Genomic DNA, 18,751 nt, shown 5'->3' with positions numbered 1-18,751 from the left:
AATATGGTACTTCTTTCATATGACAATGATTAATATAGTTATGTCAGTAAAAAAAAACACCTAAAGCTAAGTTAGCCAGATAATCTGTTAGCCTTTTTGTTGTTTATCCTTACTGTTTTGTTTTTTGTCTATGTATTGGGGGTAGGGGCAGCAATCAAGACATGCCAATAGCTAGGAATGAAACAAAAAATAGCTGCAGAATTAATTTGGATTTAAACTATTAAAATACATGAAAACAACAAATACTGCACATGGATGGACTTTGTTAGCCAGAAAATATCACAGAATGTTCTTGCACGTAAAAACTAAATGACAACTCCAGCCAAGCTAGAACTTCCAATGAGTGACCTCCCAAAACTCCTGTAACAGAGGCACGTGGAATATTTGTAAATGACCCTTATGAACATCAGGTGTTTCAGCTATGACTTTTATATTTGTATAGATATGCATATTCTGGCCTTGTTATAACCTCATCAGCATAGCACAAGCAGAGTATTTGACTAAGCATAAGAAACTCAGGGTTGTTATACCCAGCTGATGTCCATTATCATTAGGGTAACTGCAAAATATCCCAATATCCTTTTGGATATATCCATAGCTAATGGGGTTTGACTTTATTGGCCTGAAATTGTCCATTAAAATAACTTCAAATGTAAAAGTCATGGGCAATCAGAATCACCATATCGCTGAAACACCTGATGTTCATAAGGGTCATTTGCATATATCCCATGTGCCTCTGTTACAGGAGGTTTGGGAGGTCACTAATTGGAAGTTCTAGCTTGGCAGGAGTTTTCATTTAGTTTTTACTGATTGGTTTTTCAGTGTGACCTTCTCACTCTTTGTTTTAATTTGTTAGTTGGGATATTTTGCAGTCGCACTTAAAGAAATAGGAATGTGAACATAGTGGTGAAGGGTAGAAGAACAGAGAATAAAGGCAAAAATAGAATTGTACTGTGCAAAATGCACCAGTGTGGAATGCCAGGCTGATGAGTAATTTGGGATCAGTAACAGTCACATTCCGCCATTAGCCACATAGATCAGGTAGCAAAAGTAATCCATGATGCAGGCAGCTTAAGATCGATAATTTATAGTAGAACAGATTGGGTGATGAAGAATGGAAGGTCATAACCTTAGTCTTGCCCAATATTAAGTAAATGACAAAGTTTGAATGACATGTGCTGATATGAAGTTCAGCTTTTTAGAAGGACCAAATAAAAGTCCATTTTCCTGAATCACTAACAAAAATTCCTATTATGAAGCTTAAAGAGAATTAATAATAACTGGGTAGTACTTTTTACACATGAAAATGGATCAGTGGACCTGTTGTTTATTTCCTTTATTCTTATTTTTCAGGAAAAATGCTCATTTGTAGAATACAGGGAGAATTGTAATGCATTTACATATCTAGGTATATAATTTGGGTAGTAGTCTGAACAAAGTGGAGAAGTTTGAAATTAGCTTTCAAAAAATAAATCAAAAATCATAATGGGTGCATTTACTTAAATTAGATACAAAGACAGCTTTATTGCATGTATTACTTTGGAAGTCACATACAATTTTTAGGTCATTTAGAATTATTAAAAATAGATAAGAACACCATTGTGATTTTTACTGATGTTCATGGGATTATTTGAAAGGCATGACATTTGAATTGAACTAATTAAGATTTACCATGATATTATAGACATGAGTCTATGGAAGTTGTCACCCCTACAAATGATTGATGTGAAATTGCTTGAGAGTCAGTAGCACACAGAAAAAAAAGATGAATGGCATAACACTGAACATTGTTTCCCATAGGAAATTATTGCTGGTAAATGATTCACTCTGTTTAGGGAGATTTCTCACTTCTTCAAGCTGATGCAGCTGGGGAGTTGGCATGTATAAGTCTGGGAGAGGGGTGTGGGGTGCCCCCCTGAAAAAAAAAAAAAAAACAAAACACCTAAAATGGATTTTTCACCCTTCTGACTTTCGAGCATTGTTTTCATCCTTTTGACTCTTCGGTTTCCAGGAAGTCAACATTTCAGAGTATAAATCGGAAAGTTGTTTAATGATAGTGTGGCATTAAATGCAATTAAACTTAAGCATGAAACTCTAAATTATGACTAAAGCAGATATACATAAGAAAAACAGACTAACATAAATGCATGATGTAATCATCAGTCTGGTTGCTCAGAAAACACATGGGTCCAAAAGTTGTCAGAATTGCTAAGACAAGAAAGGCATTATGTACTTATGTTACTGAGGTATAGACGAAGATACATTTCACTGAATGTAAAATGAAAGTAAATAGAATAAATACCTTCTTTGTTGTCTGTGTTTAAACTATCATTATTTTCTTCTTCTTTGGCGTGTTCACTTATTGCATCAGATTCAAATTCTGAAAATGGAGAAATTTTTCCTACAGAGAAACAAAGAATATGTTCTTTCACAATTAAGTTTTTCTTTAATAACAGCAAGATCTACTACAGGTTGACTTAAATGCCCATACCTAAAATGATCATCATCTAATTCAGTTTATGGACAATAGTGGGGGAGGGGGGTTGTGCAGTAAATATGTACTTCAGTGGAAACTTTGGTGATATAATGTAATGAATGAATAACTCTGTCAGTCATTATGAAAAGGTCTGAAGTGTAAATGAAAAAGTGATAGGGATACCACGGTATAAGGACAAAGTGATTGACTTCCATAATTGGCTAAGCTTCTGGTGTCATTCAAAGGGGATCCAGTATCGGTCTGCCTGGGATGACATGATTGACAAACCATGATACTTTGCAAGAGATGGTTTGCACCTGTCGTTCCTGGTATTCAGGTTACTGGCTAAGGCTCTTGCCACCCCTATAGTGCCTTTTTTAGTCAAGGTTCAAAGGACAATTCTACCACGATAACAGGTACAAGCAAGCAAAATCTGAAGGCAATGCTACTCAATGCTAGAAGTCTAAACCTCAAGACGCAAGCTATCGAGACTCTCCTAAAAATGGAGAACATTGATATCTGTGCAATAGCTAAGACCTGGTTCAAAGCTCCAGAGAGCATCCCTGCAATACCAGGCTACAACTCATACCACACTTTTCCACCACCAAACCAGGGCTGAAACATTAAAGGTGGAGGAGTGTTCATATTCACCAAAGATATTCACACCTCCAGGCTGGTTGCATAACACAATGCATCTGAAAGTCTCCAGGTGCAACTGACATTAGGTAAGGCTGCAATACAAATTGTAGCTTGCTACAGATCCCTCACCATGCCCCAAGCTTCTCACTACACCTTTCTAAACATACTGGAAAATATTAAGATACAACCAAACACCCTAATACTGGGTGAGTTCAATTACCCTGCCATTAACTGGGAAAACTACTCCTGTACCAACACCTTTGCTCAATGGTTCTTGTAATTCATAAATTCCGACGCCCTAGAGCAACGAATTCATAGTCCCACCAGGGGTACCAAAATTCTAGACCTGTTCAATACCAACATGGGAGATCAATGCTCCACACCAGTGGTCACCTCCTCATTGGTCAGATCAGACCATAAGCTAATCATCCTTGACATCCACATCCCACCCCCACCTCCCTTTAAGGAAACCTCCATAAAAAAAACTTCTCCAAAACCAACTTCATGCTTCTCAAGTCAGAAGTAACAAACTTCACGACACCCATGCAGATGGGAACTGGAAGTTCAACTGCTGAATCCTACAATAAGGTGCTGTACGAACACATTCACTCATGCATGGACAGAGCCATCCCAAATAAAACCAAGATGCTGTCTTCTAAAAAAAAAAAAAGCCAATCTGGTGGTCCCCTGCCATAAAGCAGCTGTACAACAGAAGCAAGAAACTGCTGTAAAAAAGAGAAAGGATTCAAAAAACACCCTCACCAGCCTCAGTAGAAAGGTGAGATCCCTCATAAAATCTTCCAAAGCTAGTTATGAAAACAAAATTGACAAAGATTCCAAAGACAACCACAAGCCATTCTATAGCTATGTCAAGAATCTAAATGGCAATACTCAGATCTGCTCTGAGTTATAGCAGAATGGGACTAGATATACTGATCCCAAGGATATTGCCACTATCCTGGTATATAGATTCAGTGCCAACTTTACCCCCCCTCACTCCCTAAAGGGCCCATCTCAATACAGAAAGAATGCCAAATTCTGGTAATCACGGTCACTCAGGTAAAAAAAACGCACTCTCTAAAGCCAAGAATGCAGCAGCCATGGGACCAGACAACATCCTGGGCTATGTCCTGCATGAACTACAAAATGAACTGGTACATCATCTATGTGTCATGTTTAATCATAGCCTCACCTCAGGCTTTGTGCCCAAAGAGTGGTGCACAGCTACAGTCATCCCACTTCACAAGGGGGGATCCACTTTGGATCCCGGGATCTACCTTCCCATCAGTCTGACAAGCCTGATCTGCAAGGCCATGAAACGTATTATCATGGAACTTATAAACAAAGACATTGACAACCTTCAAACACTGGACCCCACACAGTTTGGGTTCATGAAGGGCTGATCTTGCCTCCTGAACCTGATGGATTTCTTTGAATCAGTCTCCAGAGCCATGGACGAGGGTAAGGTGGTTCACACAGCTTACTTGGACCTCGCCAAGGCTTTTGACAGTATTCCCCACTTTGGAATCATAGATAAACTTACAAAGCTGGGCATTAATCCCTACATCACTCGATGGGTTGCCAACTGGCTTACTGACAGAACCCACACTGTAAAAGTACCCGACTATAAAACAAGCTCCAGACAAGTGACAAGTGGTGTACCATAGGGTTCTGTCCTGGGACCATTCATGTTTGGCATCTACTTCTCTGAAGTACAGGCCAACACTAAGGGACTCTGGCTTACAAAGTTTGCAGATGACTGCAAGCTGGCAGACATTATTGAATCGCCAAATGATGTGGATATACTATAAAAGGGCCTTACCGAAACAGATGCCTGGTGCCAGAGCCATGGGCTCAAGCTAAATGCCAAAAAATGAATAGTTATCCCCTTTGGGAAAAAACACATACCTGTGAAATACCACATAGGTGGCTGTACACTAAACACCGAAAGTGTGATAGGAGACCTAGGGACACAGGTGGACAGTGGTCTCACCTTTGATAACAACATAGCCACAACAGTTAGAAAATCCTTCTACATGGCACACCTCATCACTAAGGGCTTTTCATCTAGAAAAAAGGAAGTCATTGTCCCTCTGTACTCTTCCCTCATTAGATCCATTATAGAATACAATGCCCCATTTGGTATGTACCTCACAAGACATCTGCAACAACTAGAAAGGCTGCAGAAATACCTCACAGACAGTCACAAACAGAATCACAGGCCTAAAGCAGATGTTTTATGCTGACCACCTAAAGAAACTCCAGCTATATTCTGTTGCATATCGCCTACTCAGAGGCGATCTCTGTCTAACATACAAGACAATGTCAAACCCAGAGTTGTTGGACATGCTACACTTAAAGTAATCCCAATCTCTCTGAGCCACACACTTCAGGGATCTTAACCTTGTCATCACAATGAATAGAATATTTGTGGGAAGCAATAACCAGGGAATCGTTATGGCTAGGTTTGTATAGGCCCTAGGGCTGATAGCCTATTACCTACCTATGAACCTATGAATATAACCTTGTCATCATGATGAATAGAATATGCTGAAAGGATAGGTTCCTGACCCAGAGACTCCCCCTACTCTGGAATATGCTGCCCATACATGTCAGACAGAGCACCTCAATGGCCCTCTTCAAGAGGAACCTTGATGATTGGATGGGAGATAGGAAATTCACCCCAGGGATCACATTAGTAGCCCTGCTAGACAGGGGTACAGGAAAGTAAATATTTGTGGGAAGCAATAGCCAGGGAATCGTTATGGCTAGGTCTGTATAGGCCCTAGGGCTGATAGCCTAGTACCTACCTATGAACCTATGAACCTATGAATAAAAACATTCAAAGACAATAAAACAAAAGTTTGTTTTATCATTCATTTTAAATATTTAAATTACCATCCATTCGGTTTCTAAACCACTTATCTTGGTGGTAGTAAACAGGGTAGCCAAACTTCCCTATCCCCAAAATGAGTTCCTAGCTCATCCTGTGAGATAAACATTCATTCCCAGATATACTAAGAGACATAATTCTTCCAGTGTGCATTTGTCTGCCCCAAGGCCTCTTCCCACTAGAATGAGTCTAGTACACCTTCTATGGGAAGTTCCTGGGGTCATTCTTACAAGGTACATAAATTACCTCAGCAGACACTTAGTTCCCATGGTCATCTTTATAAGGTACACAAATTACCTCAGCAGACACTTTTCAATATGTAGAAGCTACAGACGTACTGTGAGATTATCCTGGATTGCTAACTCTTTACTTTATAATGGAGATTGAGCCTAACTATCCAGCAAAGGAACATTTCTTCAATTTCTATACAGTTCATTCATTAATTTTCCAGTCATATTTACCCTGTTCATGAGAATATAACTGTCAGACCTATAACAACTAGTAACCAGTGCAAGCAGAGATGCAGTTGTGGATAGGATGCCAGTCCATTTCTGAAGGCAAACACATATACAAGCACAAATGCACACACACACACACACACACACACACACACACACACACACACACACACACACACACACGCACCCACACACACAAACTTGTCTATGCATGTAAGCCATTAATAAATTTACAGGCTTCTTAAATGTTCATCGATTTAACTATCAGAATGTCTTTAGACTATGTGAGAAAAACAAACAGTCCAGGAAAATCCTACATAGTAAGATGGAGGTTATACACATGTTACACAAAAGAATAACCATCCAGGAAACAAACTGAATAACCAGGCAGACTTAGATAGCAATGTTAACCCCTGCACCACTGTGACACCCAGTATGGTGAATGCATATCTTATGTGTTGGACCAAAGAATGCAATAATCTGATTCTTTGTCACTATGAGGTCATTATTTAAGATAACACGTCTGATTTTCAGTATGAAAGGGTCAAGGCTACTTACAGTAATATTGTAAAATTTTGACAGCGTGTGGCTGCAGAGTGGTTTCCCTAATAGTGGTGATCATGATTAACCATTTCTCATGCATTCCAGCTGTCAGCATACCAAGGCTCTACACTTTTATTTTCATCAGGAAAGCAAAAAAGGAAGCTAGATAAAAGTGACTGCATGAACATATATAGCAATAATCTTTTCTTTCTTTTTACGTTTTGTAAGTTTTGCTTTCTTAGTATTATTTTTTATTCCTGTTTTAATGCACATCTCAAAAATGAACCTGTTAGAAAAATATATATTCACATATATGCTGCTTAGGAAAATATGTATTCAAACATTCAGACATATATAAGTTGTGTGGTCAGATATATAGAGAAATGTGTGCTTTAGACAGGAATAAATGTGCTCAAATCTATATGGAGAGCAAAGGTTGAAAAATAGTATAATATGTAATGCATTTAATTCTGTTTTACTAGAATAATAGTAGAAATAAACTCGCATATTATTGCTTGAAGCATAAGCTGCAGTATAATTAGAAACTTGGCCTTGGCAGCGACCAGCTCGGCCTGGCTCATGGCTGTCAGTGAAAGATTATTTTGCAAAGTTAGAAAATAATGAATCTGTGTGCATGTGTATCTTTTCCTGCTTCCACCAGAAGAATGGCCTTGCGCACTATCAGAGATAATGTCCAGCTGGTGAACAAGAAAGAGACAAAGAGAAGCATTAAAGAAGACATGCACCCATTGTATTCGAACTAATCTAAGAGCCTTGAATTGGCTACATCCTCGGAAGGACATTGTGACTGACCAGGTGCTTGCAAGGCTGTAATATTCTCATGGGAAAGTAACTTTTTAAAAATTGTAATATCAGCATTCTTTCTATGAATGATCATGATGTAAAAACCCTGTCACTGACCACGTCAGTGAGGTGGGCAAAAGCTGATTGCAAACAATATAAATGACATGTGTTTCACTAATAAAACTAGACAAAATTCTGTACAAGTTTGTGTATGGTTTTTTGCCTCCTAATGTACATTAGAGTATTTGTAAATTAGATACTTGAGTTTCCTGCATTACTGTCTGTTATTGACTGTCATTTTAAAAATGCCTAATGATTTTTACAGTCTGATTTTAACAATTTATTTAACATTTTGGTCCTTCTAAAGCCGGAATTCCCTTGGTAAGCTGCAGGTCACAGAGTGCATGGGTGGTTATAAATCTGCGCAGGAGAAGCTGCCAAACCAAAATGGTTCTTCTTAAAGTGAAAAGACCTCCGACTGAATTGTTGTGTGTAAAGAGGCTGTCCACTTTCTGATCTGTGGCTGAAAAGCGGAAGACTGGGCCCCAAGAAGACAAAACAGCAGTAAGCGGAGGCTCAGGTAAGAAGAATTTCCCTCTTTGTCTTTGTTTTAGATCAGGGACCAGGTTACACTGTGCTATTGCTAAGGTTTGTGATAGCAGGGAGAGAGAGAGTCAAAGTATTGTATCTTGAGTCATAGATCAGGGAATAACAAAGCAAAGTAAACAGTCATTCTAGACACTACTGTGGATATGGGGAAATAAGATACCATGTGGTACAAGAGAAGGGTTACGTAACAGTCTTTTAAGACATGGGAGATCAGTGCACTAAGAGATCATGAGATCCGCCCCTAACGGATAATGTGAAGCATATGCAATTGCAGTAAGCAGATAATGTGAGATATTTTGCAAAATGTGTTAACAACTATAAATTTGATAGTAAACTAGATAAACTTTCACTAGTTAAACTCCTTAAACAAGCTTTAATCTGATGCAGGGCGTCAGGCAAAAGAAAAACAGCACCAACTAGGCATACCTCAAGCACATAGGTGGATTGAGGAAGCAAATTGTAAAAAAAAAACAAAAGCTTAAATTCTGAAACATTTTTAGACAACAGAGTGAAAGGTCTAACAGACAGAATCTCTAAAAAATGAAAACTTAGAGCAGACTGGACTTGCATTAATTAATGCATACAACAGGAAAATGAGACAGTAGATGGATATTATGCTAGATTATTAAAATGCTTTAAACAACAATTAAAAAAATACATTTTTAAAAGGTTGCATTGCCTCTGTTAGTAGCTTTATTACAAGGCATATGATAGATCACTGAACAAGCAGGCTGCAAGCCTTACTTGAGTATGCTAGACGTACTGAAAGACACTTTAATAGTAAAAAGAAAAAAGGCACAAGTCTTCACTGCTGAAGACGGAGCTGAAGTATTTGTATTACAGTCAGGTAAAAAGGGCATCTAGCTAGGGACTATAAACAAAATAAGAAAGCAATGACAGAAGATAAAGGAGATGTGGACTGACTATATGATAGTGATAATAACCAAAAATCATCAGGAAAGGTTAATAAACAAAAAGAAAATGTGAATGTAGTAGAGGGAATAGAGGAAGTACAAACAGATGTAGAGGATAAAAATGAAAATAAAATTTTAGATTTAGCATTGTTGAGCCTGGAGCTCTACCTAGCAAATACAAAACCAGAAGTAACACTTCTGGTGGAGGGAAGAAAGGTCAAATTCCTGTGTGACTCAGGAGCGTCACGGACTTTGATACACCCCTCCAAGTTACCAAAACATTCTGAATCACCTGATTATATATTAGTAAAAGCAGCAAATGGACAGCTATACAGGGAACCACTTTCCCATAATATAGCAATAACTGACCCTGTTTCAGGTATGACTCAGAAAAGTAAAATTGTAGTTTCTGCAAAAATATCCAGTAAACTTACTGGAAAGAGACCTTGTGCAGATATTTGGCATAGCAGTAGTTCCTACCATGCAGGGTATGGAAGCACGAAGACAAATGGATGCTTTTGTGGTGTGATCAGAGGGTGAAGCCTATTATTGGTACAGCCAGGACCTAGTTATGATTGGTCCAGGGGCAGTAACCAAAGAACTGATAAACGTAGCCATCAGTAAGGTACCCTCCCTTGACACTGATCAGCAGCACTTGTTACATTGTACTCCATACTACTGTAGCACACCAGGACCTGATAAGAAATATAAGTAAGAATCCTGCTGACAAATTAATATTACAAACTTTATGCTGGGATACTGAGGGAAACAGTGTAGTAAGCTGTTCATTACCTCAGGAGTTCATGAGATTGTATAAGTCCAATAGACTGCCACATGTCAGCTTGACAAAAAACAAAAGTGTTAAATGGGCAGACTTAGAAAAAAAAGGTAACAAAATGGGAAAACAGACTGATTTAGAAATGTCAGGACAAGGGATATAAAAACAAAACTGAATTGGTTGACACAGACACATACAGCTGTACACTTGCAATCTAGTAAGGACAGCTAATTAGCATTTTTATTAAAAGAAAAAGAAGAGGCCTTGTGTAAAATTCCAACAACTCTGTGATCAACAGGCAAGTTAAATGTAGGGCTTATTCAAGCAGCAGGACCAGTTACAATTACCCCAAAGTCAGCTTTTAGACCACAGAAAAGACAATACATTTTGGAAAAAAATGCAAAAGTAAAAATTAAGCCTATAATAAGCAGCATTACTCAAAAAAGGAGTACTGGTAGAATCTCCTGATTCACCATGTGATACACCCCTATTTCCTGTTAAAAAAGCAAACGGGGAATGGCAGATGGTACAAGATTTATGAGCTGTAAATAATGCAGTAATACCTAGAGCACCTACGTGCCAGACCCACATACCTTGTTAAATGATTTAAAGCCACAACAGAAGTATTTTACTGTGGTAGATATAAGCAATGCTTTCTTTTCAATACCTATACATCCTGATAGTCAATATTGGTTTGCATTTACATTTCAGGGTAAAAGGTATACATATACTCGACTACCACAGGGATATTGTGAGAGCCCAATAATATTTGCACAAAAAATGGCTAGCAACCTGGCAGGGTCTACCCCACCAGAAGGTAGTCAAATTTTACTTTATGTAAATGACATCTTGCTAGCAGCACCCAGCAGCAGTGCAGGGTGAATACAGTAGCATTATTAAAATTTTTAGTAATACAAGGACACAAAGTAAACAAAAGTAAGTTACAACTTTGGGAAAAAACACAGGTTAGATACCTGGGATATGTGATATTCAATAAAGGTAAAATACTAGATAATGGGAAAGAGAAAAGAAAAAAAAACAGCAATTTTGCAAGCACCCAAACCAACAACTAAAAAAGAAATAATGTCTTTCTTAGGTACAACTAATTTTTGTTGGAACTGGGTACCAAATTATTTTACAATGGAAAACAAAAGCAGAAATGGCTTTCTGCAGGTTGAAGCAGTTAATAGCTTCTTCATTAGTTTTAAGACTTCCAAGTTATCACAAACGTTTTTTTTAGACCATAGATTGTAAGCAATGGTACATGACATCAGTATTAAAGCAACAACATGGGGATAAGCAATGCCCCATAAGCTTACTATTCATCACAGTTAGACCCAGTGGTGCAATCTTTGCCTCACTGTGTACAAGCAGTAGTTGCAGCAGCAATGGCAGTGCAGGCTTCAGCCTCAGTGGTGTTATTCCACCCTCTCACATTGAGAATGCCTCATGCAGTTGCAATAATTCTGCTACAAGAAAAGTTGCATACCTTTCTCCTGCTAGACATCTTTCATGTATGACCATACTGCTGAGTCAACCTCATATGAACAGTTAACTTTACCTAGACAAGATCTTACAGATATGCCCTTGGATGATGCTGAGGTAACATATTACGTGGATGGCTCATGCAGAAGGGGTCCTACAGGGAAAAATCTGGTGGGGTATGCAGTAGTTACAGACACTAAAAATTTAGAAGCACAAACTTTGCCACACAACTTGTATGCTCAAGCAGCAGAACTGGTAGTTTTGACAGGAGCATGTATTTTAGTAAAAGGTAAAAAAGTGAACATATATACTGATAATCAGTATGCTTTTTCTACAGTGCATGTGTTTGCACAACAATAAAGAAAATAGAGGGATGATTACATCCAGTGGAAAACCTATTAATCATGCGCAATTTATTTTGGAACTATTAGAATCTATTCAGTTGCCTACCAAAGTAGCTATTTGTAAATGTGTAGCTCATACAAAACAACAGGATAAGATTTCAAAAGGTAATGCACGAGCTGATGCAGCTGCAAAGCAAGCAGCCTCAGACTCAGAAACTTTATTTTTAAATGAGAAATTACAACCCTTTGAGATTTTAGATTTAGACATGTTAAAAACAATGCAAATGCTTACTACAAAAGCAGAAAAACAAAACTGGGTAAAACAAGGTGCAATTTTTGAAAATGGACTGTACATTTCCAAAGGGAAAAAAACAATATTGCCGTCTAATTTATTTAGATATGCAGCTTTGTTGAGCCATGGGCAGAGCCATGTCTCAACAGGGGGGATGGTACAGTTAGTAAATAAAATATTCCAAACATATGGATACATAAATTATACAATAAAATTTTGTGCAGCTTGTCATACTTGTAACAAGCACCATGCACAAGGAGCATTTAAAACAAGCAAGGAGTTTCCTACACCACCATATCCATTCCATACTATTTGTATGGACTTCATAGAGTTGAATAAATGTGAAGGAAAGAAATACTGTTTAGTGATCATAGATATGTTTTCAAAATGGGTAGAAGCTTTTCCAACCAGGAATCCGGATGCAGCAACAGTGGCAAAGGCCCTAGTAAAGGAAATAATTCCTAGATTTGGCATACCGGAAAAAATCTATAGTGACAATGGGACACATTTTGTCAATCAGACAATTCAACAACTTGGGAGATTTTTTGGGATTTCCTTAAGGAATCACTGTGCTTACCACCCACAGTCAGCAGGACTGGTGGAGAGGTACAATGGGATTTTAAAAAACAAGTTAAGGAAGTTGATGAGTGAGACTCAGAAGAATTGGATTTGCTGTTTACCTCTAGCATTGCTGAGCATGAAAACAGTAACAAATGTAAAGGGTTTGATCCCCTTTGAAGTAGTATTTGGAAGGGCATATTATGTGCCTCAGTAAAAAGCTCTCATGCCTGCAGAGCTGGAAGCTGACAGTTCACTAGCTAATTATATAAAGAAACTGTTAATAAATAAATCTGTTTTGCAGTTTAACTCTTTTCAGACAAAAGAACTTTCAGCTGAATAAGAACTTTGTGACTGATACACAAGGGCAAAATGGCCAAGAGTAAAGCAAACAAAAGCAGAGCAACCCAAGAACTATTGCATAATTATTTTCTTTGGCAGTGCATTTGTTGACTAAATATGACAATTTTTCTCTTATTGTGGTTTTTCTCTGCACTCAACCACACGAGTAAAAGTGAGAAGACGTGATAAACTGTTTATAGACTGGCATCCAAACTTTAACACATACCTGGCCATGAAGCAAGTGTATACAGAGACTATAAACTTTTCAAATTGCTGGGTTTGTACAGCTATACCAACAGCATATAAAAGACTGTAATGTCCACTGTCCCTCTGGGGATAAAATGAGACTTTGGAAAGTTTTTATACAGAAACTGTGAGATCACAGGACAAAATTGCTTTATTTTTACCTGTCACACAAAAAGGAGTTGTATGTTTCTACAAAGTGATACCCTCCAGGTGGGCTGGAGTAATGGTAATATAACAATGTCTTATAAATGTTACATTAAAGTCAAAAGTGGGGTACTGTTTGTAATACTAACCATGATTCATATCTGAGTTCAATGAAAACTACATTAAATGCAGTATGTGACAATCCAGTCTTAACTAAGCAATTGTCTATTAAGGATAGAAAAATGTTTCATGCAGGAATAACACGTATTAGTACCAAAGTAATGATTTTATTTGTGGGAAAAAGGCATATAAATGGTTACCTGAGAATTGGTCCGGCAGTTGTTTTTTGGGTTATCTGGTTTCAGCAATAAGACATACTGCAGAATTACCTTTGGGTAAAATACAAAACGTAAGGAAAACAGCTCGAGAATCTGTAAATCCAGTTGGTAAAATCGAAGCTGGTTAAAAAGACCATAATTCAGTAAAAGACAAAAGTAAATTGACTCATATGGACTTGGGCAACAGTGTTATATCCAGGGCAGGAATACCACCAGCCTATGGAGCAGTCAAATCGATCTGGGAGCTGAGAAAGCTGTCAAGAAGTCATGAGCAATTTCCACCCTAGAATTGGTGACTGATAAACTGAATGCAATAAGAACTGTTGTGCTACAAAATCGAATGGCTCTTTACTTCACCCTAGCGGCAAGAGGTGGTACACGAAGAAGAATACTGTGCTTTTATCCCTGAGGATCGTCACGAGACAAATAACCACCTAGAGGTAATTCAGCAAGTATCAGCAATGACTAAACCAGACCCAAACCCACTGACGGACTTTTTCCAGAATCTGTTTGGGGGGGTGGGGTTCCATCCTATTAAACACTTAATTGCTATTTGTGTAGGTATACTCCTAATAGGAGCATGTGTTTACTGTGAAATTCCCTGCATGAAAAGATTAATCAAAAATTTGTTGATATATCTGTTACTAAAACTTTTTACCAAAGTGTTGAAATTGAAAGATTAATTTCAGATGATGCTTTTTCTGAAATATAAAATGAATGACTTACTTAGCTGAAAGTCCTTGAAAGGAAAAGGCTAAGAAATGAAATGATACTGTTTATGTTTCAAATAGAATGAAATGCATTAACAGGAGGGAGAATGTTAGAAAAATATATATTCACATATATGCTGCTTAGGAAAATATGTATTCAAACATTCAGACATATATAAGTTGTGTGGTCAGATATATAGAGAAATGTGTGCTTTAGACAGGAATAAATGTGCTCAAATCTATATGGAGAGCAAAGGTTGAAAAATAGTATAATATGTAATGCATTTAATTCTGTTTTACTAGAATAATAGTAGAAATAAACTCGCATATTATTGCTTGAAGCATAAGCTGCAGTATAATTAGAAACTTGGCCTTGGCAGCGACCAGCTCGGCCTGGCTCATGGCTGTCAGTGAAAGATTATTTTGCAAAGTTAGAAAATAATGAATCTGTGTGCATGTGTATCTTTTCCTGCTTCCACCAGAAGAATGGCCTTGTGCGCACTATCAGAGATAATGTCCAGCTGGTGAACTAGAAAGAGACAAAGAGAAGCATTAAAGAAGACATGCACCCATTGTATTCGAACTAATCTAAGAGCCTTGAATTGGCTACATCCTCGGAAGGACATTGTGACTGACCAGGTGCTTGCAAGGCTGTAATATTCTCATGGGAAAGTAACTTTTTAAAAATTGTAATATCAGCATTCTTTCTATGAATGATCATGATGTAAAAACCCTGTCACTGACCACGTCAGTGAGGTAAGCAAAAGCTGATTGCAAACAATATAAATGACATGTGTTTCACTAATAAAACTAGACAAAATTCTGTACAAGTTTGTGTATGGTTTTTTGCCTCCTAATGTACATTAGAGTATTTGTAAATTAGATACTTGAGTTTCCTGCATTACTGTCTGTTATTGACTGTCATTTTAAAAATGCCTAATGATTTTTACAGTCTGATTTTAACAATTTATTTAACAGAACCTCATAGCTTATATTCTCATTACTTTTGGGACATTTCAAACACATGTTCCAGATGCAAATTAAAGATGATTGTCTTTTATTTTTAGGGACTCTAACAGGCTCTTCTATCTGTAAATGCATCTTGATATGGTAAATCAGGCAATGCATAATTAAAATTTAAAGAAATGTGTCTTATTATGGTAAAGTAATGAAACAAACTATGTAAACCACAATAGAAGTTAGTTAGTTATGTATCCAAGTATGCACTCATTTCTACTACGCTTTCTACAAAGAAAATGTAGTAGGAACTAATTATAGCTTTCTAAAATGAATTTGTTCAAACTGCATCTTTCTCAGTATAAAAAAACAGAAGCTTTTTCAAAAACATACATTTCTCTTGCAGTAAATTTGGTCTTATCTTTATATAGCTAGTTATTCCAAACAGTTGCTTTCATTTAAACAAGCCTCATTACTTTTTATGGGAAGCTGAATCATGTCTTTGCAAATGCTGCAACATCATGAAGGACCAGTGCAAACGGGCACCCAGGAAGGATGACCACCACGCCACAATGTAAAAATGAACCATTGCTTTATTGATCTCGAGAAGACAAAATCACATAAAATCCACATAAAAATCACTGAGTTTTCATCCTTAAACAAGACTTCATCAGAGATACCCAACTATTCCAAACCCCATATATTTATACAATATTTAACAAAGAACCACCAATGACAACATTTAACTAATTATTCAATAAAAATCAAAGTGATCCTGCTTCTGAAAGCTTAAAAGACATTAAAACCATTATATTATACATATCTATCTATATTTATCTATCTATCTATATCTATCTACATATATATCTATATATATATATATATATATATATATATATATATATATATATATATATATATGTTACTGAACACCAAAGGGTTGAAAAATCAAAATATAAATAGGTATACATCATAAATGTAAAACATAAATGTAGGAACTGTTTATAAAAGATGTATACATAAAGCCTGTATATACATAAATGTATTTAAAAAAAGTGCCTTCTTCACCATATACTTGATTAACTTATCCTAGAGCTCCATCTAGTGGCCATAAAATATAATCATCAAAGTCAAGCAGCCCTAAGCTTTAATATTACAGGAGCTGTGGAACCGGTTTCATTTATTCCAGGGAATCTGCTGGCTTCTAAGATAATTTGCCAATACAGTTCCCTGTATTCAATTTTCAGTTCCCGTGGCCCTCCCCCTCTTTTATCCACAGGTAGAACCTCTAATACAAAAAAAAAAAAAAAATAGCTGCTTGACATGTCATGCTGTGTTTGTATAAGGGATTATTCGGATTTCCTGTTTTTACTTTCATATATATATATATATATATATATATATATATATATATATATATATGTATGCTCATAGATCCTTTTTCAGAATTTCCTTTCTGTTTTACCTATGTAAAATGCATTACATGCTTCACATAATGCTAAACAGACCACCCCCGCTACTGCTACAACTAGCATATCCTTAACATATAACATTCTTATTTCTCACTAATATATAAATAATCTCACCATTTAATATGTATGGGCACTGGGAACAAAAACCCCATTTAAAAGTGCCCCTCTTAACTTGACTATTCAAATTGATCACCCCCCCCCCCTATTTTCTATTAAATTCTTACTATTAGAACTTTTTCTAAAAATACATTTGAAGGGCTTCTCAAAAATGTTAAGGTTTGACATGAAGTTGGAAGGGTGGCTAATGGTTAAGGTGTTTGCTTTACAAACACAAGGTGTAGGGTTTGAGTCTCACAAGGCCTAATTGGCTACGCTTGAAATGGCTTATAAGGGTGGTTAGCTTAGTACTAACCTATGAACTTGGAAATTTCATCCCTTCTTTTTCCATTATATTCCTAATGACCCCAGCATCACCATTATAACTTGTCACGATGGTGCAAACCTATTCTTTCTACTTTTAATGACCTCTTCTTTGACCTCATGTAAGAGGTTGTCAGGATAACCTCTTTCTTTAAACATTTTCTCTAGAAACTGACATTCAGGCAAAAAAATCCTCTTCTTCTGAGGACATCCTACTTCCCCTCACAAACTGGTCTTTAACTATCCCTCATTTTTGGTAGGGATGTGCACTTGTAAAATACAAGTATGAATTAGAAAAAGTCTCCTTTCTAAACATGGTAGACTTAACTCTTCCATCATGTTTTTGAACTGTAAGATCAAAATAATTCATCTTGCCATATTTTATATCATAGGTAAACTGTAGAAAATTAGTGGTACTGCGAATATAGTTAAAAAATTAAATACATTTCTCTTCTGTGTCAACCCGGAAAAGACATAAATCATCAAGGTATCACCCATACAAATTACAGCATCCTGTATATTCAGATTTAAAAATATGCATTTGGTTCCACATCGACAGAATAATGTTTGCATATGTGAGCGCACACCTGGCACCCATTGCTACACCTTTTAGTTGTTGAAAAAAAATTCCCCTTCAAAATGTATAAAATTATTTTTCAAAACAAGCTCAATCAATATTAAACAAATCTGGAAGTCATTGCTGGATAAACTACCCTGTTCACACATAGCTTCTTCCAACCAGTCAATTCCTTCAAAATGTCCCTACCTGTCATAGATAATTTTTTAAGCTTAACATCAAGAAACGTTGCTAAGGGAGCTGTAATGGACCCTTCTGCTGCCACTGTAAGCCTATGGAGGGAAACCATCACACTCTTATGCACCTTTGGGATGCTACATATGGTGGGAACTCTTGATCTGTTATATAAAAGTCTAAATATGTCTAATCAAGCAAGCCTTCCAACAACAAATCATTTAGGGTCAAAAAAATCTTTGTATAAGCTATATTAAGTTCATTTAAAGAAACTCTAACATACTTGTTTCTATACTCCAAAATTTCCATCATTTTGGCCTCATACATAACGGTGTCCATAAAAACTGTCCCTCCCTCCCATCTGGCATCATTACCCTCAAAAGATTGTTCCTTCTGATTTCCTCTAGAAGCTTCCTTTCATCCTTGGTCAAGTTAGGGATCACTTTGTTTTGTTCTATTTCTTCCCATAACTTATTTTCTAACAAGATCTCAAAATGCTTAAGTTGCTGGTGAAGCGGAATATATGTTCTTACTCAGTACTCTGCTTATATTATTTTCACATTCACAACCCTTAAACA

At 36.9% G+C, this 18,751-nt stretch overlaps 1 protein-coding gene across 2 annotated transcripts in view; it reads right to left on the bottom strand.

Annotated features, from left to right (window-relative positions):
- The window catches only part of LOC122793553 (cytosolic phospholipase A2 gamma-like), a 679,208-nt gene that overhangs the window by 228,610 nt on the left and 431,847 nt on the right, over window positions 1-18,751 (bottom strand). For both annotated transcript variants that reach the window (XM_044061702.1, XM_044061703.1), the window contains one exon: window positions 2,303-2,401. In XM_044061702.1, the coding sequence (XP_043917637.1) occupies window positions 2,303-2,401 (99 nt within the window). The remainder of the gene's footprint in view (window positions 1-2,302; window positions 2,402-18,751) is intronic.

This window comes from Protopterus annectens, chromosome 2.part0 (assembly GCF_019279795.1).
Source record: "Protopterus annectens isolate FY-2018-M chromosome 2.part0, PAN1.0, whole genome shotgun sequence".
Taxonomy (NCBI): Eukaryota; Metazoa; Chordata; order Ceratodontiformes; family Protopteridae; genus Protopterus; species Protopterus annectens.
The sequence above is the reverse complement of the archived record's forward strand: the minus strand, read 5'-3'. Positions and strand labels throughout refer to the sequence as shown.